Source organism: Ixodes scapularis, unplaced genomic scaffold, assembly GCF_016920785.2.
Source record: "Ixodes scapularis isolate PalLabHiFi unplaced genomic scaffold, ASM1692078v2 PGA_scaffold13__105_contigs__length_92229423, whole genome shotgun sequence".
Lineage (NCBI taxonomy): Eukaryota > Metazoa > Arthropoda > Arachnida > Ixodida > Ixodidae > Ixodes > Ixodes scapularis.
In genome coordinates, this window is record NW_024609839.1 from 40,743,634 (window position 1) to 40,767,851 (window position 24,218).

At 54.5% G+C, this 24,218-nt stretch overlaps 1 protein-coding gene across 1 annotated transcript; it reads left to right on the plus strand.

The window, feature by feature from the left end:
* The first annotated feature begins 18,515 nt into the window (after positions 1 to 18,515).
* LOC120838873 lies at positions 18,516 to 19,193 on the plus strand. The gene has a single exon (XM_040208982.1). The coding sequence runs from the start codon at positions 18,516 to 18,518 to the stop codon at positions 19,191 to 19,193; it is 678 nt and encodes a 225-aa protein (XP_040064916.1).
* The last annotated feature ends 5,025 nt before the right edge of the window (positions 19,194 to 24,218 follow it).

Genomic DNA, 24,218 nt, shown 5'->3' on the forward strand with positions numbered 1-24,218 from the left:
CTCAACAGGAGGGAAGGGTTTGACACATTGTTTTTTGCTGTGGTCATGGCGAATGGCTGTATGATCTCCCTGCCGGATCTGCTGTCATGCCTCCTCAGGAGTTTTGTTTCATCAAAGAGGGGATGTATGACTATGGGATGATACGAATCCGGAGAGGCCTTAGAAACTTCGTTGTGATGTTCGCGGAGTCTGTGATTGGTGTATCTGTCGGTCTTTCCTATGTATGGATGGCCGCAGCTAAAGGGGATGGAGTAAACTTTCTTCTCTTTGCATATAATGAATTTCTTTTCGTGGTTAACAGTGCAGCCAATCGAGTCCTGTTGTTGTTCACTTGTTGACAGAGTTGTTTAAGACGCATGCGGCACGAGAAGACAACATTCGTGTCGAACTTTGATGCAATGGATTTTATCCGGTGGGCTGAATTGTGTACGTAAGGAATTACGGCGAATCGGGCTTTCTTTTTTTGTGGCTGGTGACTGAAAAAAAACAATAAATACATTATTTTGTATTTTGTAAATAGTAATGATTCTGTTTGTGGTGTTAACTTAAATGTGGTACCTCATACAATTTAGACGAAGAAAATTACTAAGTTTAGGGAATAATTGCCCACAGATACATCTTTGGATATTTCTTCGAAACTCGTCTTTAACAATAATAATATCTTAAGATGACACTTACCTAGGCTACACACAGATCATTCTTAAAAAGTATAACAACTCAACCATAAATAGCTTCGGCTATAGCGCGCTTCAAATACGGCATAAACGACAATTGTCGAAAACCCGTCACCCTTCCTCGCTCCTTCAGGAATCTATTTCTTTAAAACCAAGCATGCCAGATGACTCAAATAAATCGCATTGTCTTTCGCAAGGAATGCAACACAGCATGTACAAATGCGAAAAAAAAAATTACGAATGTACCTTACTGCTTGAATCCAACTGAAAAGTCAAAGTTCGTCGAACTTTTGACTCTTCAGGAATCGAAAGTTCGACAATTTTCGAATTCTTTAGAGTAATAAGTTCAAAAATTATCAAATTTCTTAGCTTAGGAAGTTCGAACTTTTCAGTGCAAGGAGTTCGAAAATCATTGAATTTTTTAGTCTATCAAGTTTGAAAGTTTGACAAGCATCGAATTTTACGGCATATTAAGTTTGAAATTTCGAAAAGCGTCGAACTTCCTAGTTTAACAAGTTTGACAATTCGATTTCCGTCAAATTTCTCTATGTGGAAAGTTCGAAATCTTTCGAATCGCTTGATTCGATCATCGAACCCTCGGTTCGAAAAAGTTCGCGGCATCCCTAGTTCTGGCGCAGTTTGGCGCAATTAGCGCAGCAGTTTCAACCACTGCAACTGGGTCTTTCTTCTGAACCAGAATTCATATGACAAAGAATCGCACGTTTCACCATTGTACACTGCATCTGAACTGCCCGAGTTGTGTCGTCAAAGGAACGTAAATTGCTTAAAATTTTTACACAATATTGTACATAACAAAACTTGTTTAAAGCTTAGTGCCTATCCTCAGTTTAACGTGAGCCGAGATGCGAGACGGAAGCATGAGAAACTGATTCCCGAGTTTCGCTGCAGGAAAGATGTTTTAAAATATTCTTTTTCTCTGTGTACCGTTTGTGAGTGGAATGAGTTGCCCCGCAGCGTGATGGACATTGTCTCTTTTGCTTCATTCTTTAGTGCCCTTGATGAACTTTTCTTTGTTTGAACAAACTTTACAGACCAAGCTGCTTGCTCGTTTTACTCTACGTTTATAAGTATTTACTTGCTTTACTGACTTTTTCTAACTGCTTCGTCTACTCCATGCCTAGGACCTAAAAAGTTGGCTGGCAGCATCTTCAAAATATATAGATGAATAAAATTAATATTTTAAATTTGCAACCGAGTTGGAGACCGTGGCATATTTTCGCCCTTTTTCGTCCTTAGTCTATTGTAAAGTTTGTAACTGACTGTTTATGGGAAGTTCCTGGCTGCACCAGGGCATGCAAGAGGGCAGCTCAAGATAATGATGCTTCAAGCCACTGTATATGAACAAGTTGCACCATTTATTGTTGAGAGATGCCCAGTTCAGGAACCGTCTTGCTTCCGACCGTATCGTTCCACTCCTCGTGAAATTCATCCTCTAACTGCTTCTGATTGGCTTACCATTTGTTTTAATTACGGTTTGTCGTTGCTGTCTGGAATTACTGCCTCACTTGCCCTGTGGCACGGCGCACATCGCATACATTTGCACTCATCGGAAGGAGGTCAAATTATTCAGCGAGTTCAACAAGCGAGGTCAGAATACGGACGAGCTCATGCGCACACATTAAACTCTCAACTCAACAAGCCGGAAAATCGATGCCTGCAAGATCATTAAGGGGCCGTGCAACGATTTTAACATAAAAAAAAATTTGCATCTTATGATTTTTACATTGTTTGTCTTGTACCAAAGGATACAAAAAATCTTCCTTCAAAATGTTGCAATTCCATTGTGTAACTGCAAAGCAAAAATCTAACTTCTTGCACCATCTGCACCGACTGCTATGAGAACCACAGCATAAAGGTACACGACATCGCTTGGGGGAATAGCTAGTGCAGTACAACGCCCGCTAATGACAGCAAAGAGAGGGAGATTAAACGTCCAAGGAGAAAGCGCGCGGAAACTCTCACTCCCCTGTAGCACCCCTCTGCAGCAAGAGTAGAGGGGTGCTAGAAATACCAGTTCTCCTTTTAATTTCAGCTCCGACATGTAATTAAATCTAGCTGTTTCCCAATCTGCACCAAGGAGAGACAGGTATGGGAATCATGGCACGAAGGTTACGTGACGAGTCTGGTGGCCATTTTACAGCAACAAGAACTCTGGGAATCTTCATCAGGTCAGATCTGTTTGATAGCGCTACACTGAGCAGCCGTGCTGATAGAGCTTCGTGGCTCGTGCGCATGAACTCGTGCCTTGTGCCCGTGCGTAAAACGTACCCGGCTCTAAGCCGATCGCCATATTAAACCTCTTGTCTTACCGTGCTATTGTGTCACTGTTCCCTGGAGCAACTTGCAACACGACTTGCAACAAGATCCGGGGCAGCCTCAAAATGACTTTCGTCTGCTGTCGCTGAACGTTCTGTGTGAGACAGGCAGGACAGGTGTGCCTCCTCAGATATTATCGGTGCCTTGCACATTGGAAAGTGCCTGCTCCTCCCCGATAAAAAATGCTGGCAGCTCGTCACCCTGCTTGACTACTACGGGGTACTGGAACGGTTGCCTCAAGCTGAACAGGCTATCCTGCAGGAGCGACGGATACTGCTCCTGCCAACAAGTATGAGAGACGTAAGACGGGAGCTGGCCGTCGTGTACTTCTGGTGCCGCAGGGTTCAGACTGACCCGGCGAGGCCTGGCCAGTCTGCCTCAAAGTTGGGCCTGACGAAGGTCGGCAGGGGAGTAGGACGAACCCAAGGCGTGCTGGGCCCCACACTGCCCAGGTGAACCGAGGCAGAAATCGTGCCCATGCCATTCGTTCCTTGGTCGATGCCCCCTCCAAGTTAGCAGTGTAGCCTCCTTGGCGCAACCACGATGGTGAACAGGCATTCTGTAATGGGATGAGAAAAGTGGTTAGCCATGCGAGTCACTGGTGCACGTTATAGCCCTCAGGTTGTAATAGATGGACATTGCCCCGTTGCAACCTTCCCCGCTATCCCTCTGGTAATGCCGGCTTGATCAGGGGTGCTTGAAAACCAAGCTCACTTTTTCTTTGTTTTCTTCTGAGGAAATTCGCCATCAGCGACTCTCACCAATCAGCATCCAATCTGCGTTTGCTGCGTTGTTGACGTCACTTCCTTCTCCCTAGTCGCCGTGGGAGTCCAAAAACCGCAACAGAGGGCCCCTGAATATGCTCTGCGATAAGCTTCACCAAAAAATCAAATGATGCAACACTACACTGTAAAACCACCGGGTCCCCGCCCGATAATGCCCGATCGGTGCTTTGACGCATTTTGCTCGTGCAAATTGAAGTTTTTACTGCGTAAGAATATGCGTATCAGCCACCCCCCAAACCGTATTTTTAAGGACTGTTTATACCCCGACGTAACGTCAGCGAGAGTCAGCATTCTCTGCAAAGTTTGCTGCCTGAGTAAAGCTATGCACACTAAGTATCGTGGCTCGACCGGAAATGGCTATACGCACTATGCGGAGAGCTCATGCCATTTGAGTCACCCTTCTCGAATGACGCGCGTTTCTCGGAGAAGCTCGTTCACACCCCCCCCCCCCCCCCCCCCCGGCCTGCGTTCACGCCACTCCGCCGCGACAATCGGGGACAGCGGGGCTTGGGCCGCCGCTTCGCAGCGACCCAAGCCCTGCTGTCCCCGACTGCACCTTCGGAAAGGGAGTCCCATAACATTTAGTTCTGCAAAGTTTCGTCGACAACATTCAGTTTTTTTTCTTCTTTTTTTAGTGTTGATCGTAAAAAAAAAAAAGAAATGTCGTAAATATCACCAAATGCCTCGACAAAACAATATGTTCGAAAAAAAAGAAAAGAAAAAGATTAGACCCGAACCCACGTCCACTTGCGTATGAAGCAAACACCTTACACTATGCCAGGGGTGGCCAAGCTGCAGCTCACGAGCCGCATGCAGCTCTTTGCATGTTAAAGTGCGGCTCGCGTCTTCCCCCCTAACACCCCTCCCCCCTCCCCGCCTCCCTCCCAGTTACACGAGCGCTTCCCCAAAAAGAGAAATGGAACGCGTTTTAAATTGTAAGACAGGTTGCGGTTTGGTAGTCATTTGCTACTACTTCCTTACGTCAGTTGAACTGCTTTTAACCTGGATAGATTGAAAGCCGCTCAAATTTTTATTGCTCTGAACAAAAGTTGCCCCACCCCCCCCACTCTCGGAAATTTCGTTGTTTTGCTTGCGGCTCTTAGGCTGGGTCAGCCTGGCCACCCCTGCACTATGCTATGCCACCGCTCGGCCCGCTTCAGACCGGACAACTTTTCCAGCAATTCTGAGGTTACTGGGGGGTGTTCCCTAGCTTTCCCTAGATCGACACAAATTCGTGAGATCGGGTCTGGCTCGAAACGGACGAGCAACTCGAACTCGGAGACGTTTGAAGGGGCAGCAACCACTCAGGGACGCAATGTTTTCACGTGACACCCTTGTGGCGGTGATTGTGGTAACTCGGGCAATGGAGGAAGAGAACGTGCACGAGTGAACGGGCGAGCTCGAGCAATCAGGAACCGGGAACCATCGGGCAAGCATCGTCTAGCACAGCCTAGCCTTTATAAATATGTAAATAAACCGCGATTTACTACATTTGGCGACGAGGATGTTCCAGTCAACTCATCATCCGTGGGCATCAACTGCGTAGGGTAACGCTTCTTCAGCCCGAACGCTCCACAGCTCTAGCGGCCTGGGCCCGTTTGCTCGAAGCGCTAACCGCGGCTAAAGTTAGCCGCAGTACCTAGGAGAGGGATTTTCAGATCACGTGACTGGGCTCGGTAGGGATGCGGGGAAACATGGCGGTGCCCCAGTGAGTGAGCGCCGCTCGCTTTGGAACTAATATGTCGTTGTAGCTGCAATATCGTTCGCGTTAGTCAGCAACGAATGGTGCAGGAGGCTTTCGCTTTGCCTTGCCTCACTTAAACCGTAAAGCATACGCCGCATTTTTTAGATAGTGTTTAGATTCTTGGCACTCCTAAGCCTAAATGAACGCGATAATTGTCGGCATGACAACGTTTTTGGAAAGCGGATTGTTGCTAGCACACAAAAACAGACGGCGTCCCAACAAACTTTTTTCAAAATTATCCAAGCATCGCGAGGAGAACGCTGGAAGCGTGATTCTACGGTCCACGCGCGCTGGCCTTCCTCTTATAAAAGATTTGAAGTAAAAAAAATCATAATAAGGCTTTAACGAACGCGCGTGCAAGGCAAAATTTGTTTTAAACTTTTTTACTTTAGAACGGTTACTACTGCAGACGCCAGCACGTGCGACGCGTGTGTAGAGTTCAGGTCGTCCCAAAGCGGAGAGAAAGGACGAGGAGAATGTGCTTGTAAACTCTAACTATACTTTATTTGCAACTTGAACTGGAGGACCGATCGTGGTCCCCACACCTGTGCCGGACGGACAGCATCTGGGATCGACTCGTCGGGGTCCCTTTCTTCTTTCTCTTCCCCGACGATATCCTCCTTTCCGGTCCTCCTCGCAACGCGTCTCTCCGTCCTGGCGGCTCTCTTTGTTTCTCAAAGGGAGGCAGGCCGGGGAGAGATATCTGATTCCCGATAGTGCTTGCCGCTTCCATCTCGTGTCGGCTTCTTCTCGTCTGAGAAACCGCCTTGGCATGTGGCTACGACTACACCGACGTCGCCACAGTACTCCCCCCCCCCCCCCCCCCCCCCCCCCCAGTGAGCGGGCGAGCGTTTGAGTGCCGTTAGGGCCCGTGGGGCGTCTTGTGGGGTGAACGGAGGAGGGGAGCGTTCGGTGTCGAATGGTCTGTGATGCCAAGTCGTGCTGGCCAGCGGACGCGGCGGCCGGAACGTGTTCGGCTGTCTGGCCTTACCTGCGGAGCGCAAGCGCACGAGCTGTCGGCAGGAGGGAGAGCGTCTGATGAGGGCGATGTTCTTTCCGGCGGGGGTGTAACAGGAGCCGGCGTGGCAGATGGGGCGCTATCAAGGTAGGCCGGTTTCACGCGGTCCAACGCAACAACTTCCTGGCGTCCGCGGATTGCAAGTGTCATATTCTTTGATCCTCGCCGCAGCACCTTGTACGGCCCGTCGTATGGCGCTTGAAGGGGCTTCCGCACGGTGTCATTTCGTAGAAAAACATGCGTGCAGGTCGCCAATTCACTGCTTACGAAGGAAGACGGGCCGTGGTTTTGACGCGGTGATGTGGCGCGGAGTTGCGTCATGGCCTCTTGGAGTTGGTTGGCGTAGCTTGTGGGGTCGGGACAATTAGCGGTCGGCACGGCCTCGAAAAATTCGCCCGGGAGTCGAAGGGTTGTTCCATAGACCAGCTCCGCGACGCTGCAGCCGGTGTCAGTTTTTAGTGCTGTGCGCAGTCCGAGCAGAACGAGTGGCAGCACCTCCATCCAGTCTTGGCGCTGATGGGCCTTGAGGGCGGCTTTGAGCTGACGGTGGAAGCGCTCCACCATGCCGTTGCTGGCGGGATGGTAGGCGGCCGTTCGAATCCTTCTCGACCCCAGCAGCTTCATGAGGCTGGAGAAGAGATTGGACTCAAACTGCCGGCCTCGGTCTGTGGTGACTGTTGAGGGCGTGCCGAATCTCGAAATCCACTGCGCGACGAAAGCGCGTGCCACTGTGTCCGCGGTGATGTCGGGCAGCGGGATCGCTTCCGGCCAGCGGGTGAAACGATCGATGCACGTCAGCAGGTACGCCTGTCCCTGGGATGGTGGCAGCGGTCCCACAATATCTATGTGGATGTTGTTGAACCGCGCGTCAGGTTGGTCGAACTTTCCCAGTGGTGTTACAGTGTGGCGCTGAATCTTGGAGCGTTGACACTCCAAACAGGTGCGGGCCCACTGGCGTACGTCCTTGTTAATACTGGGCCACAGAAACCGGGATGTTAGAAGATGTTGTGTGTGCCTTGATACCGGGATGAGAAAGTCCATGAAGCGAGTCGAAGATCTGGCGACGAAACTGTTGAGGCACGTATGGGCGCGGGTATCCCGTCGATGTGTCGCAGATGAGGTTGACAGGACACATAGGAAGGGGAACCGCGCGGAAAACGAGCTTGCCGGGTGTTGTTTGGAGGTCGCGCAGTTGTGCATCCTCGCGTTGTACCTCTGCCAATCTCTCGAAGTCGATGGCGGCTAGTGAGTCGACGGTGCAGGCGCCTATTCGCGAGAGAGCATCCGCAACGACGTTGTCTGGGCCGTGGATATGACGGATGTCGGATGTGAATTCCGAGACGGAGGACATCTGCCGCAGCTCTCTCTGGGAATGACTGCCGCCATCTGATCTCAGAGACTGGAAAGCGTGGACGAGGGGCTTATGATCGGTCAGCACAAAGAATGTGCGACCTTCTATGAAGTGCCTGAAGTGTCGTAAAGACAGGTAAACACCGAGTAGTTCGCGACCGAAGGTGCTGTACCGCCGTTCAGTGGGTGTTAACTTCCGGGAGAAAAAGGAGAGCGGTTGCCACTGTCCGTTGACTTTCTGCTGAAGCACTGCACCGACGGCGTTGTCCGAAGCGTCGGTGACCACGGAAAGTGGGGCGGCTTCCTTGGGGTGCGTGAGCATGGTGCTGGTGGCGAGGAGCTGTCGGGCGTGGTCGAATGCCGATGTAGTGCACTCGTCCCAAGTTACAGTGGAGCTACTCGCGCCCGAGAGCATCCGGTGCAGCGGCTGCAGCTTCTCGGCACAGCCCGGGAGAAATCGGCGATAAAAGTTTATCATGCCAAGGAACTCTCGGAGTTGTTTCTTTGTAGTCGGTTTTGGGAACTCTTGGATGGCCTGGACCTTGCTGTTGAGTGGGCGGATTCCGAAAGAGTTCACCGTGTGTCCCAGGAAGTCGAGTTCCGGCCTGCCAAACACGCACTTGCCCACATTGACGACAATTCCGTACTCGGCGAGGCGAGTAAAGAGGGTTCGGAGGTGTCCGAGGTGTTCGTCGGCAGATTGGCTTGCCACAAGGATGTCGTCAATGTAGGCGTAACAATATGGGAGGCCCCGCAACACCTGATCTATGAAGCGCTAAAACGTCTGTGCGGCGTTTTTTAGTCCGAACGGCATACGCACGAACTCGAAGAGACCGAAGGGCGTTGTTACTGCCGTCTTCGAAATGTCCGAGGGCTCAACCGGTATTTGGTGGTATGCACGTACCAGGTCGATCTTGGAGAAGATGGTACTGCCGTCGAGCGATGCTGTAAAATCATGAATATGCGGGATCGGGTACCGGTCTTCGGATGTGATCCGGTTGAGGGCTCTGTAGTCTCCACACGGGCGCCAGTCCCCGGGTGTGGACTTGGGGACCATGTGGAGGGTAGAGAACCAGGAGCTCTCCGACTGGCGGACGATTCCCAGCTCCAGCATGTGCTCGAACTGTTGCTTGGCGGCACGTAGCTTGTCCGGTGGCAGTCGGCGTGGACGCGCGTGAACCGGAGCGCCTGACGTCTCGATGTGGTGCGTCACGGTGTGTTTGATGGGGCGCTCGTCGGGTCCAACACGCGTCAGCTCCGGGAACTCGGCGAGCAGCTTGGCGTACGGCGACTCCTCAGCCGGTACCGCGAACGTGGGGCTGATGGATTGCAGGGACGACGGGATGCCTTGTATAGTAAGACTTGTCGCTTCGTCTCGAAGACGTCTCCCCTTGAGGTCCACCAGTAGCCCGAAGCGCGTCAGGAAATCAGCTCCGATAATGGCGTGCGGGATAGCCGCACATACAAATACCCAACGGAAAGTCCGCCGTAGTCCGAGGTCGAGAGTCAGTGACTGCTCACCGTACGTCGGGATGGCCGTGTTGTTGACGGCCCGGAGCAGCGACGTACTGGGGTGCTGGCGATCTTGTGCGCTTGCAGGGACGACACTAACTTCTGCTCCGGTGTCCACGAGGAAACGTACACCAGTGGTGCGGTCCGCCACACAAAACAATGATCGGCGGCTGTCCTGAGCGGCGGGAGCACTTGCCACCGTTAGTGCTCTGCCCTGGCGTTTTCCGACTTCGAGCATGGAGGCTCGCACTTGCGAGCTGAAGCACCAAACCGTTGATGGTACCAACAGTCGCCGGAGTCCGCGCGGGACGATGAGCGAGACTGTCGTCGAGGGCGTCCGCGTGACGTGCTGCGGCCGCGGAGAGGTTGCATTTGCGCCACCATGTCAGCGAGGCGAGAGACTTCAGCTCGAAGTTCACATACCTCGTCCGGGATGCCGCGGGCATGGACTGCTGAGATGTTGGGTGATGGCGCCGCGACCTCCATGATTTTGTCCGCGAGCTCAGCAATCTTGGCAAGGCCGATGTCACCTGCCGATGCGAGCACCATCCGCACGTTGCTTGGCAGCCGCTGCAGGAATAGATCGCGGAGGAGCGAGGCGTCGATGGTAGACGCCTTGTCCCCGAGGAGCTGCTCCATTCGACGCAGCAGCTGCGTAGGCGCCCGGTCGCCCAATTCCTCGGCAGTAAGCAACTGCTGGAGACGCTTTTCTTCCGAGGCGCTGGTCCGGCGAATGAGCTGTGCCTTTAGTGTGTTGTAGGCGTCTTCTGCTGGCGGTGTGATCAGCAGGTCTCGCACCTCCGTGGCGATGGCTGGGGAGAGGCTGGATACGACGTGGTGGAATTTTGTCATGTCCGCTGTGATCCGACGAGTCGCAAATTGCGACTCAACCTGGACGAACCACAGCTGCGGGTCCGCGGGCCAGAAGGCAGGCAGCTTGAGGGCGACTGCCGAGATGCTGCCGGATGGCGTGGGGTCAGTGTCCGGCATGACAGGGCTTGAGGCTGTTGCGTAAGGTTGTTTTGCAAAACCGGGTCACCACTGTAGAGTTCAGGTCGTCCCAAAGCGGAGAGAAAGGACGAGGAGAATGTGCTTGTAAACTCTAACTATACTTTATTTGCAACTTGAACTGGAGGACCGATCGTGGTCCCCACACCTGTGCCGGACGGACAGCATCTGGGATCGACTCGTCGGGGTCCCTTTCTTCTTTCTCTTCCCCGACGATATCCTCCTTTCCGGTCCTCCTCGCAACGCGTCTCTCCGTCCTGGCGGCTCTCTTTGTTTCTCAAAGGGAGGCAGGCCGGGGAGAGATATCTGATTCCCGATAGTGCTTGCCGCTTCCATCTCGTGTCGGCTTCTTCTCGTCTGAGAAACCGCCTTGGCATGTGGCTACGACTACACCGACGTCGCCACACGTGCAACTACAGTCGTAGCATGCACCTCGGTGCTTGGATAATTTAGAAAAAAAGGTCTGTTGGGACGCCGTCTGCTTTTGCTTGCTATCAACAATCCGCTTTCCAAAGACGTTGCTATGCCGGCAATTATCGCGTTCATTTAGGCTTAGGAGTGCAGAGAATCGAAACACTATCTAAAAAATGCGGTGATGTCATTGCCCATGCTTTGCGGTTTAAGTGAGGTAAGGCAAAGCGAAAGCCTCCTGCACCATTCGTTGCTGACTAACGCCCCCGATATTGCAACCACAACGACATATTAGTTCGAAAGCGAGCGGCGCTCACTACGGCACCGCCATGTTTCCCCGCATCCCTGCCGAGCCAGTCACGTGATCCAAAATCCCTCTCCTAGGTACTGCGGCTAACTTTAGCCGCGGTTAGTGCTGCGAGCAAACGGGCCCTGGTTGACCCTACGACTACACGGACGTTCGGAAGGGGCCCCTTCGATTTCAACACAAAGCGGGGTGAGGATGACTTACATCGGTCGCGTTCCTGATTTGGATAAGTCAGAACGGTTCGATCTTTACATCGAAAGGTTTGAACGCTGGCTCGCGGCTAACGAGGTCCCTGAAGGCAAGAAGGCAGATATCCTGCTTGCGACACTGCCTGCATCAACCTACGAGCTGCTTCGGGACCTGGTTTCCCCACGGAAAACAACGGAATGTTCATATGGAGATCTCAAAGAAGCGCTTATCCAGCATTTCAAGCCCAATCCCATCACGATTGCGGAAAGATTTCGATTCTACAAACGTAATCAAGAGGAGGGCGAAACTCTGGCTGATTTCATAGCCGCGCTGAAGAAGCTCGCTCACACGTGTGAATTCAAGGATTTTTTGGACGATGCCTTGCGAGACCGGTTTGTCTGCGGGTTGAAGGGCGAATATTACATCAACCGCCTACTCATCGAAAGGACGCTGACTTTTCAGTCCGCGTGCGAGATCGCCTTAGGTTTGGAACTCGCCAGGCAAGACACTCGTCAGCTCACCCAGAGCATTGCTCCACCAGCTGGAAGCATTCAAAAACTTCAGGTCCAGGCACGTTCAACAAAGACAAAACCCACGGCTTCAGCAGCGTCCGGCATCCCTTCGCCCCGTACCTGCTACCGTTGTGGCGAGCAACACCTACATGTGAATTGCCCGTTCAAGAATGGATTCTGCCATAAATGCGGAAAAAAAAGGTCACACTGCTCGAGTTTGCAGAAGCAAGGCACGTGCGCAATACACCCAGCAAATCTCGAGCGAAGCAGGTCCTCATGATGATGGCGTCACTCTATATCCTGTTGATGGGGGCACGTGCAGTGCCGGCGACGGCATTGAGGTCCTGCCGAAGCTGGCAGGAAAACCGGTGAAAATGCTGCTCGACACTGGTGCGACTCTGACTATCATCTCGGAGAGACAATACAACGAGTCGCTGCGCGGTTTGCCACTAAAACCCACGACCCTGCGCCTCCGCTCGTACACGGGCGATGCCATCCCTGTCCTCGGAGTGGCACAAGTTCTGGTAACTTACCAAGACCAGGAGATGACACTACCACTGGTGGTCATCCAGGGAGATCGACCAGCGCTACCGGGAAGGAACTGGTTGCGGCACATTGGCATCAACTGGTCAAACACTATCTCAATCACTGAGACTGCAGCTCGGAACGGACTAGCCAGTCTGCTAGACAAGCACAAGATGCTTTTCAGCGAAGAAATGGGAACGGCGAAGGGAATAAAGGTAGCGATTCACGTCCAGCCGGAATCTGTTCCTATCTTTTTTAAGCCTCGGCCGCTTCCATATGCGCCACGAGAGGTTGTTGAGAAAGAGTTGGAAGGCCTCGAGAACAGAGGCACCATCACCAAGGTTGACAGAAGCGAGTGGGCGGCACCGATCGTGGTAGTTCCCAAGAAGGACAAGTCCGTTCGTCTTTGTGGAGACTACAAGGTCACCGTGAACCGCTGCATTCGGCCGGAAACCTATCCACTACCGACTGCAGAAGACTTGTTTGCGACCCTTGCCGGGGGCAAGTACTTCAGTAAAGTGGACTTGACCAGTGCCTACCAACAGTTGGAGCTGGAGCACAGCTCGAAGGTTTACACCACCATCACTACACACAAGGTTCTGTATCATTATAATCGACTACCGTTTGGAATCTCCACAGCTCCGTCAATTTTTCAACGGTTTATGGACCAAATCCTGAAAGGATTGGGGCACGTAGTATGCTATCTCGACGACATCTTGATTGGACCACCTTCGGTTGTTGGACAAGGTTCTTACTTGACTAGCAGAAAAGGGAATTCGGGCCAACCTTCAAAAATGCGAGTTCCTCAAGAGTAGCTTGGAATACCTCGGCTACAGAATTGACGCCCAAAGATTACATCCAACGGAGAGTAAGGTTCAAGCCATCCAAAACGCTCCGCCACCCTCCAATGTGATGCAGTTGCGCTCGTTTTTAGGCCTATTGAACTACTATGGGCGATTCTTGGCAAGTCTTTCCACGACCTTAAAACCACACCACGAGCTACTAGAGAAAAATAGACGCTGGAAGTGGACAGCAGAATGCCAAGACGCCTTCAAAGAAGCGAAAGAGAGCTTGCTGCGGAGCAACTGGCTTACTCATTACGACCCAAGCAAGCCGCTCTGCCTCGCCTGCGACGCATCTCCAAGCGGAATGGGAGCAGTCATCTCACACATCATGCCAAATGGGGAGAAAGTGCCAATTGCCTGCGCCTCTAAAACACTCTCACCAAGCGAGCTTAGCTACGCACAGATCGAGCGGGAAGCGCTTGGTATTGCCGCGCGCAGGGCTGAGAAAGCAACGCTCGATCACGAACCTCTAGAAAGTTCTCGTTTATTCTTGTTCCAGACGTAACTTCTATCGTTTATTCCTGCTTTTGTTGTTCCAGAAAGTGCGTGTTCATTCTCGCCCCGAGCGCGCTACGCTCGAACCTTCTCCGCCGAATCTTCGAGATAGTGACTCACCTTAGATAAGAGGGCGCCCGCGACCTTGCCGAGTCAGAACATGATAGATAGCGAGATAGCGGCTTCGTCGACTCGCTTCGAGCGGTTTACGAAGTTCGGGCGGTCTTTTTCCGTTTCGCAGAAGAGTTTTCGTGTACAGTGTTGCGTCGTCAGGCGTCGTCAAGCGTCGTCAAGCGCATCACCGGGGATTGTCTGACGACGGACAGTCCCTGCACCACTGAGCGGCGGGACCGGCTGACAAGCATAACGGCCACTTCGGGGGGCGCCCATTCAAAGCCCCAGCCCCATGGATGAGGACCGAGGCCCACCGGCTACACCAGGTAAAGGGACCGCTACTTGAGCCCCACCCCGGCATCGAATCCGTCAGTAGCATCCTTTTCCTCCGAGGCTGAGTCGGCACATGGAAGACGGGACGAACGGACATGCAAGCAACAAGGGCGAAGGGGACGACGGCTTCACCTTCGTAGGCCCGAAGAAAAGTCGACGGGGCTCGACCAACAGCGGCGACACAGTAGTCTCCAAGGAATCGCGACTGGCTGCCAGGAACACTGAAGCCCGGCTCACAGTACTGTTCTGGCCTACAGAGAAAGCAAACGTCCGGAAGCTCAACAGGGTAGAACTAAACGCTCACTTCGACGTCATCGCTCCTCGCCAAGTGAAGGAGATACGGGTCAACGGCCGAAAGAACGTGATAGCGGTCGACGTTCACATGAAAGAGGCTGTGCCTAAACTTCTACTCATCAGGAAGCTCGGCGGCATACCGGTTGAGGCCCGCGTACCATGGACGACACATCATATCGCAGGAGTTGTTCGAGACGTAGATCAAGGCTTGTCAGAGGAAGACATCTACAACAGCATGCGGGCCCAAGTTAACATCCTCGGCGTGCGGCGCCTGGGGAAGTCGACGACTGTCAAGGTCACCTTCGAAGGCAAGGACCTTCCGCAATATGTCCACATGGGATACGTGCGTCACCCGGTTGCACTCTTTGTGGCTCGTCCTCTACAGTGTTTCCGGTGCAATAGAATGGGCCACATCGCCGCGGTCTGTGAGAGAGAACGAACGTGCGCGAAATGTACAGGTAATCGCGAAACATCGACGTGCGAAAGCGAGACCGTTCGATGCGTCAACTGTCGACGGGACCACGCCGCCACTTCGTCGGAGTGTCCAGTCCTGAGGAAAGAGCGGAAAGTGTGCAAGCAGCGCGCCAGGTCGGCCTCCACCCACGCGGAAGCGAGAGCAGCGGTACGAAAGCAAAACACGGACAAGGTAGCCAGCCGGCGTGGCGCACCTCCTACAGCAGCCTCAGGAGCTGCGAGTGCAAAGGGACGGGCAAGACTGCCAGAAGACGATTTCCCCCCGCTAGTTACGCGACAAACTGGGGCGAAGCAGATGGCGGGGCAGAAAGACGCAACCCGCTCTGAACCAACGGAAAGTAACCGAGCACGCGAACCAGAAGGCACTGCGCAGGTGGAGAGGCGCCGGTCTTTTGCCCATGTGGCACGAAATGGACGCCACAAGACCCCATCGACGGGAGAGGCTACAGACGCCGCCCTACTACGAATGGTTTCACGGCTCTTCAGGGCGGTGCGACAACTGGCACAAGCACGACGCCACACACCAGAAGCGAAATTCGCACTGGAGGTACTAGATGCTGTCGGGGAGAGTCTCGAAGGAATCATCACACAGAATGCCTAAGCCGGGTATCGTGAGTCCACAGAAGCAAGATAACTCGACAAGCACCCCAACTTTGAAGGATGGGCGACGGCCGAGCCATAGGACGGGGGGACGGGACGTCCCAACCGTGCTGCAGTGGAATTGTCGTGGACTTACGGCCAGACACAGCGAACTAACCCTGCATCTGCAACGCTACCCAAGCCCAGTGCTGGCACTCGTAGAAGCCGGCCTTCCGGGAAAGCGGACACTACCTGGGTACGTGAAGCTTACTACGCAATCCATCCCCAGTTTTCCCCATGGAAGTGCGGCGCTTTTTATACGGCAAGGAGTGCCCTACTTTCAAGTGGACACCAGTCAGTTGTGTACCCTGTCGGCGGAGTTTGTGGCCGCAAGAGTCAGCATCGGCAAAAGAACTTCCCATGTGCTCGTGGGTTACGTCTGGCCGGATGGCACGGAGTGGCCGACAGATGATCTTCTGACATGGTGCAAGAACATCGACGGGGACCTGCTTCTGTGTGGTGACCTCAATGCGCACAGTGAAGCATGGAGCAGTCGGAAAACGGACAAACGGGGGGACGCAGTCACGAAAATGCTGGAGGAGCTGCACTTGGTCGTGTCAAACGACGGAGGGCCCACCTTTTTCAGGCCTCCCAGCACGTATAGCGCCATCGATGTCACGGCGCATACACCAACACTCGAGCTGGCATGGGCAACTGCCCCGGACACCAGAGGGAGCGATCATTTCCCTATCCACATCACAGTCAAGGGGTGCCAGACGGTCAGGAAGGTTGTGCGGTCGTGCACAAGCTGGGACGTTTTCCGTGCAGCTTTGAACACAAGCCGTGCAGACATTGCGACAGCCATCTTTCAGGCTCTGCAGAAGCCAACACACACGACGAGCATCTCTGAATGGCTGCCAAATCCCGACCTCACCTTCCTAAACCTGCAGGCGGCGCGAACAAGGCCCCAACGAAAGTACCGACGCACGAAGAACCCGGAGGACAAGACCCAATTTAACAGAGTGTCGGCAAAGCTACGAAGACACGCCAAGGCGCTGGTGAGAGCTCGATGGAAGCTGATGTGCGGGAACATCAACGCTCACTCATCGCTGCCCCAACTCTGGAGAGTCCTAGGTGCAATGATTGGGAGCTGCAGAACAAGGCATGCGCTGCAGGTGTTAGTACTCACAGCCAACATAGCAGAGCAGCTGGCAGCAGAAAGATTATGTGCCCTATACGCCCCTGCCGAAGCGCCAGGAAAACCTGGAACTCCAAATCTATCCCCGGGGCCCCTAGACGCACCTTTTACCGCCCAGGAACTTGAGAGTGCTCTCCGGAGATGCCGGAAAAAGAGTGCAGCGGGACCCGATGGAATCCCATACCAGGCACTCACGAACCTTCCGGATGACGCACAAGAAGCCCTCGTCGCCTGGTTTAACACCATATGGGACTCTGGCGACGTACCCGACGGGTGGAAACTGGCAACCGTAGTGCCCCTACTCAAGGCAGGAAAGCCCCCCGGCAAGGCGGAGTCCTAACGCCCGGTGTCGCTAACGTCATGCGTAAGCAAAGTGTTTGAGAGAATGGTTCAAGCACGCCTTCGCTGGTACCTGGATGCACACTGTCTCCTCCCCGAGTGTATGACTGGTTTCAGGAGAGGTCTGTCAGCCCAGGACAGTATATTGGACCTTACGAGTGACCTGGAAGATAACAAGAATAAACGAAGAAACACGGTGGCAGTCTTCCTCGACGTGGAGCGGGCTTACGACGGCGTCCCGCTTGCCACCATCCTCTGCAGACTGACCGAGGCGGGGATCACAGGCAAAATCCAAGCCTTCCTGGCGAACTTCCTGACGGGGCGAAAAATAGAAGGTTGCTCTGGACAGACAGTATCGTCACCAAGGGTGCTCCACAGAGGGTTGCCTTTAGGGAAGTGGGTTGAGTCTGGTGATCTTTAACATCGTGATGGCCCAGCTACTGTGCTCCATCCCACCAACGCCCCTGCCGGTGCATGTACCGCTGTACGCAGACGACGTATGCCTCTGGGTATCGGGCATTTACACCACGCAGATCCATCGGAGCATACAGGACGCCATCCACGCTGTGGACAAATTTCTGACCAATTCGGGGCTGAAGCTCTCCAGAGATAAGACAGCCTGGATGTCCATACGGGGGAACGGACGCCACTTTCGCCCACCAGACATCAAGTTGGCAGGAGAAAGAATCACACGCGTAACAAGGCAGCGGTTCTTAGGAATCATCCTCACAGACAGACTGCGATGGGCACAAGCCGCGGAGGCGACCATCACAACCTGCAGGCCGGCCACGAATGCTGTCCGCCGCATGACTGGGGCCACATGGGGCTGTACAGAACGAACCATCCTGGCCGCCCAGACAGCGCTCGTCACGTCAAGGATACTGTACAGGCTGCCCTACATGTCCCCATCCCCGACAGACCTGGAGAGGTTGGAACAACTGCACCGCCAGGGACTTCGCACGGCGTTGGGGATCCCGAAGGCTGCCAAGAACACCCTGGTCCTCCAAGAAGCGGGGTTAGAGTCGCTCGAGAGGCAGTCTTGGGAACGAAGCCTCTGCCAACTGGCACGACTGTCGGCAACCCACCCAGGTAGATGGTTCCTGCGTAGAATTCAGGGCCGGACGACAGCGTCATGGCGCAAGGTGGTGGAAGTTTTCCTTCGAGTCGCGGACCCCCTAACGATGCCACAGAGCGAGTTAAGGGCACCACCATGGGAAGTGCCGAAGATAACTAGTGAGGTGCGGATTAAGTACCTGCGCTCCAAACAAGACAAGCCACCCCTTGTCATCAAGGAATTAGTGGAGGCCCACCTCGAAGAACGTCACAGCGGAAAGCTGCAGATATACACTGACGGGTCGGTAAACCACTCACGAACCTCCAGCACGGCGGCTTATCACATACCGAAACTAAGTCTGGAGTGAAGTGGCAGACTCCACAAACCCACGTCTTCAACAACGGCCGAGCTGGTGGCCATGGAAAAAGCTTTCCTGGAGGCCGCCAAGTTGCCGCCCCAACCGATGGTCTTTCTCACGAACTCCCGGTGCGCCATCCAAAAGATAGCCAATGCCGAGACCGGAGACCCTGCAACGGCCGCTGCAAGGAAGGCCCTGGCTATCTTGGAAGCGCATGGCTCTTCAGTCTGGTTCCAATGGATCCCAGGGCACGTCGGCATCCAGGGAAATGAACGCGCGGATGACCTCGCCGCGAAAGCGCATCAGTTTCCCCCCAAGGTCCCTACACCTGCACACCCGCAACAGGCAGCTCTCGATGTCCGCTGGCATCTCCTGCGGGAGAAGCCGGAGAAATCTTTACCCAAAGGCACCTTGACCGGTCTCTCCCGGGCAGCGAAGACACTGGTGCGACGACTAGGGACAAATACGGCATACACAAACGAATTCCTTGCTAAAATGGGAAAACGACAGAGCTCAAGCTGTCTTCAATGCAGGGCAGAAGAGACGATCCACCACATCCTCTGCGTCTGCCCGGCATACGAGACCCAACGGGAAGCGCTGCGTCAACGGGTTAAGGAAGGCACCCAGGTGACAACAGACAGCTTGCTCTTTCCCGACGGGCCCAGACGAAAGTGCCGGAGGATTTTCAAGGCATTGTTGGCGTTCCTACGACACACAGAACTGACTGAGTGCCTGTAGCCAAAGTAGGCCCAGGCTCGTGGTTTTTCTTAGTGCATTACCCCCGGTTCTTTCTTTTTTTTTAGCTTTATTGGAGCTCGTCACCTGCCCAGGCCAGCACATCAGAGCTAGGCTAACCTAGGAGACGTTAAACCCAACAAACCACCACCACCACCACCTTGTCGAGTCAGTCTCGCCCCTGCGCTCGATCCTGCGGTTTCGCCGACATCGACGCCCGCGACGCTCTGCTGTTTTCTTTTGTACCCTTTTATTTCTGGCACAAGTTCGCCACATTAAACGTTTATTTCTTTCCGTTTATTTATTGTTTATTTGGTCACCACCCGTGACATTTTGGTGGAGGTGCGGGGTAATCGCATGCCCGTGCAACGTTCCCCTCCAAGGGCCCGCAGTGCAAGTCCGAACTTAGCCTCCCGAGGACCGAGCGAAGACCAGATCGGGACCCGATCCAGTCGCCGCACCCAAGGTCTACCCCCGGAACACGGACTTCTGCCACCCCGGACCAGGCAGCCAACGAGGCCGACGATGGACAACCAGTCGTCGCAGAACCCGTCCGCTGCCGCCGTCGTATACCTTCCCGTCGCACCCCGGACTCCGACGCCATTTCACGGGGAGGTCCACGAGGACGTTGAAGATTGGCTGCAACATTACGAACGAGTTGCTCGCCATAACGCATGGACTCCGGAGCAGTGCCTTCAGAACGTGTACTTCGCTCTGGAAGGCACGGCACGCACCTGGTTCGAGAACCACGAAGCGTCGATTTCGTCCTGGCAAGACTTCCAGGCGGAGCTTCGACGCACTTTTGCAAGCCAGCAGCGACATCAGCGGGCCGAAGAACTTCTTCAAGCAAGAAGCCAAGGGCCAAACGAGAGCGTCACAAGTTTCGTCGAGGACGTTCTCCGCCTCATGAATCGCGCCGACCCAAGCGCTCCTGAAGAGAAGAAGCTGCGGTTCCTTATACGAGGAGTTAAAGAGACCATCTTCGGAGGCCTTGTGCGGAACCCGCCTATCACCGTCCGAGACTTCATCACCGAGGCAACTAACATCGAACGTGCCTTTCAAGCACGCGCCTCCCACTATCAGAGACTTCCTGGCTTCGCTGCCCCCTCGCCGTACGGCAGCAACACCCCGGACATACGCGAGATCATCCGGGACGTCGTCCGGGAGGAAATCAAGAAGCTCCTGCTTGCTACCCACCAGCCTGCTTCGGTGTCAATAGCAGAAGTTGTCCGCGAGGGGGTCCAGCGGGCATTCCAACCTGAGGCTCCTGCCAGCGTACCAGCACTCGAGGAGCCCTCTTTGACCTACGCCGCGGTAGCTCGGAGACCGGCGCCAGGTGCCCAGCAGTATTCGACGCCACCTCGACGTGTACTACAAGAGCCACAAACCTTCCGACGTGTGGAAGGACAACCCCAGTTCTTCCGCACTGAACAACCGGCGCCAAGGAAGACGGATGTGTGGCGCACGGCCGATCGACGACCGCTGTGTTATCACTGCGGCGAGGCCGATCATGTGTACCGCCGATGCCCATACCGACGACTCGGGCTGCGCGGATTCCACCCAAACGACCCGAGCCCCCGGTATGGTGAACGCCCTCGGGAGATCGACGAGTACCTGCGACGACCTCAGTCCCCTGAGCCTGCGTCCCGCCGAGAGTTCCGATCGCCTTCGCCACGATGTCCAGCTTCGCCGATACACCGACCCCGACGTGAAAGCCTGTCGCCCCTCGCTCCTCGCCGGGGAAACTAGGCGCGGCACCCCTGGAGGTGGAGTTGCCAAAGACGACCGACGTAAAGAGCCTCCAAGAACGACGGAGCGCTCCCACTCTCCCGACGCTACGCATCACAACGACGCTCCTGCTTCGGTGTCCAACAACCTAAACGTTGTTATCGACGGCCTCGACTCATCGGCACTCGTGGACACCGGAGCAGACTACTCAGTCTTGAGTGGGAGGCTCTCCCGCCGCCTTCGAAAAGTCATGATGCCGTGGGATGGACCACAAATAAGAACCGCCGGAGGACACTTGATTACACCTGTCGGGAGATGCACCGCTCGTGTCGTGATTCACGGCGAAACATGCCCTGTGAAGTTCGTCGTTCTGCAAGACTGCTCGAGGGACGTCATTCTCGGAATGGACTTCCTGTGTGAATACGGCACCATCATCGACCTTGCGGAGAACAAGCTGACGCTTCGGAAGCCTGTCCCATCGGTGGAAAATCCCAAACCGACGTTAGCTTCAGTCCGAGTCCTCGCCAACCACGTAAATCTGCCGCCGCTGTCGAGTGTCTTTGTGCCCGTCGGGACCGAAGGAGCCACCTGCGGTGTAGCACTGCTGGAAGGAAGCGTCCAACTTTTCCTCGGACGAGGAATTGGCATTGCAAGAGGCGTAACCGAGCTCCAGTACGGGCGTACCGTAGCCCTTGTCACCAACTTCCGGCAAGAGTCGAAGCACCTTACAAAGGGTACAGCTGTGGGCTACGTCGAGGAAATTCAAGACTCAGCCGCGATCGCCGTGATCTCAGAAGACGCCTCTCCGACGCAGAACAAGAAAATCACGTCCTCAGAGCTCGACATCGACCCGTCCCTCCCAGCCCCACAACGACGGCAACTTCGTGACCTTCTCGCCGAGTTCAGTGAATGCTTCTCCGCGTCGTCGAAGGTGCGCCAAACGACGGTTGCGAAACATCGGATAATTACTGATGACAAAGCACTCCCTGTGCATCGGCCGCCGTACAGGGTCTCCGTGAAAGAAAGGGAAGCCATCCAGCAGCAGGTACAAGAAATGCTTGACGACGACATTGTCCAGCCCTCAAGCAGTCCGTGGGCTTCACCGGTAGTCCTGGTGAAAAAGAAAGACGGGACTCTTCGGTTCTGCGTGGACTATCGCCGACTGAACGCCGTAACAAAAAAGGACGTCTACCCGCTGCCACGCATCGACGACACCCTGGACCGGCTGCCCGATACTTTTCGTCGATGGACTTGAAGAGCGGGTACTGGCAGATTGAGGTCGACGAACGAGATCGTGAGAAGACAGCCTTCGTCACGCCGGATGGACTGTATGAGTTCAAAGTAATGCCGTTCGGGCTGTGCACAGCGCCGGCAACCTTCCAGCGCGTTATGGACACCGTCCTTGCCGGCTTGAAATGGCAAAGCTGTCTCGTCTACCTCGACGATGTTGTGGTGTTCGCAAGCGAATTCGACGAGCACCTGAGACGACTGCGAGCCGTGCTACAGGCCTTCAAAGCTGCTGGGCTGACCCTCAAGTCTTCCAAGTGTCGGTTCGCCTATGGTGAGCTGAAATTCTTGGGCCACGTCGTGATCGTGCTCAGGGTGTAAGCCCTGATCCCGCAAAGACGTCCGCTGTCGCCGAGTTCCCGAAGCCATCAGACAAGAAGACCATTCGAAAATTCCTTGGGCTGTGCGCCTATTATAGACGTTTCGTTCGTGACTTTGCGCAGATTTCTGCACCGCTGACGCCTCTGACGAAAGACGACGTGCAGTTCCAGTGGGGAGAGGAGCAAGAGCAAGCGTTCGGCGAACTCAAGCGAAGGCTCCAGTCGCCCCCCATCCTCGGACATTTTGACCAGTCGGCAGAGACTGAAATCCACACGGACGCCAGCAATACCGGTCTCGGTGCGGTACTCGTTCAGCGACAAGAAGGGGCAGAGAGAAATCGCTTACGCAAGCCGGGCGCTGTCTAAGGCAGAACAAAATTATTCAACGACCGACAAAGAATGTTTTGCTGTCGTCTGGGCGATAACCAAGTTCCGCCCGTACTTGTATGGGATCCCATTTCGCGTGGTCACAGACCACCACGCCCTCTGCTGGCTCGCAAACCTCAAGGATCCGTCCGGACGCCTCGCCCGCTGGAGCCTTCGACTGCAGGAATTCGAAGTAACCATTGAGCATAAGTCCGGCCGCAAGCATAATGACGCTGACTGTTTGTCCAGGGCTCCAGTCGAACCGCCAATCTCCGGCGCCGACGACGATGACGACTCCCGTTTTCTAGGCGCAGTTAACGCTACCGACATGAGGGCACTGCAACGCGACGAGGCGGAACTGAGCTCCGTGATCGACCACCTCGAAGGTCGAGGAGGCTCTGTCCCACGGGTCTTTTCTCGGGACCTACCGAGCTTTGTCCTGCGGGGAGGCGTGCTCTTCAGAAAAAATTTCGGAACCAGCGAAACTTCCTGGTTACTGGTTGTCCCCGCCAGCCTCCGAGAAGAAATTTTTCAAGCGTGCCACGACGACCCAACGGCCGGACATCTCGGCTACAGCAGGACCCTTGCCCGGATTCGTGACAAGTACTACTGGCCAAAGCTTCCGAAGACCGTCCATCTCTACACACGATCGTGCCATGAGTGCCAGCGACGCAAGAAACCGCCGTCAAAGCCAGCAGGTCTCCTCCAGCCGATTACCCCGCCAATCAAGCCCTTCCAGCAAATTGGAATGGATTTGCTGGGTCCTTTTCCACCGTCGACGATGGGGAACCGCTGGATAATCGTCGCCACCGATTATCTTACTCGTTACGCCGAGACGAAAGCCCTTCCGTCGGGGACTGCGGTCGAAGTCGCCAAGTTCTTCATCGAGTCCATCGTCCTCCGGCATGGCGCCCCCGAAGTACTGATCACAGACCGAGGGTCATCGTTCATGGCACAGTTGACCCAAGAGATCCTTCGTCTAAGCCACACAAAACACCGTCGAACAACGGCATACCATCCGCAGACGAACGGGTTGACGGAGCGGCTCAACAAAACAATCGCCGACATGGTCTCTATGTACGTCGACGTGGAGCACAAGACCTGGGACGAAGTGCTGCCCTACGTCAGGTTCGCCTACAACACAGCGGTGCAAGAGACCACAAGAGTGACGCCCTTCCAGCTGGTGTATGGCCGGGCGGTGACGACTATGGTAGACTCTATGTTGCCGCACGAGTCAGTCGACGACGGGAGCGATGACGCCCAAATGGTTGCTCAACGGGCAGAAGAGGTCCGCCAGCTAGCCAGACTACAAATTCAAGACCAGCAA

Excerpts from the sequence above, each read along its gene's own strand:
- LOC120838873 (XM_040208982.1), top strand. The coding sequence starts at position 18,516 with ATGGAAAAAGCTTTCCTGGAGGCCGCCAAGTTGCCGCCCCAACCGATG.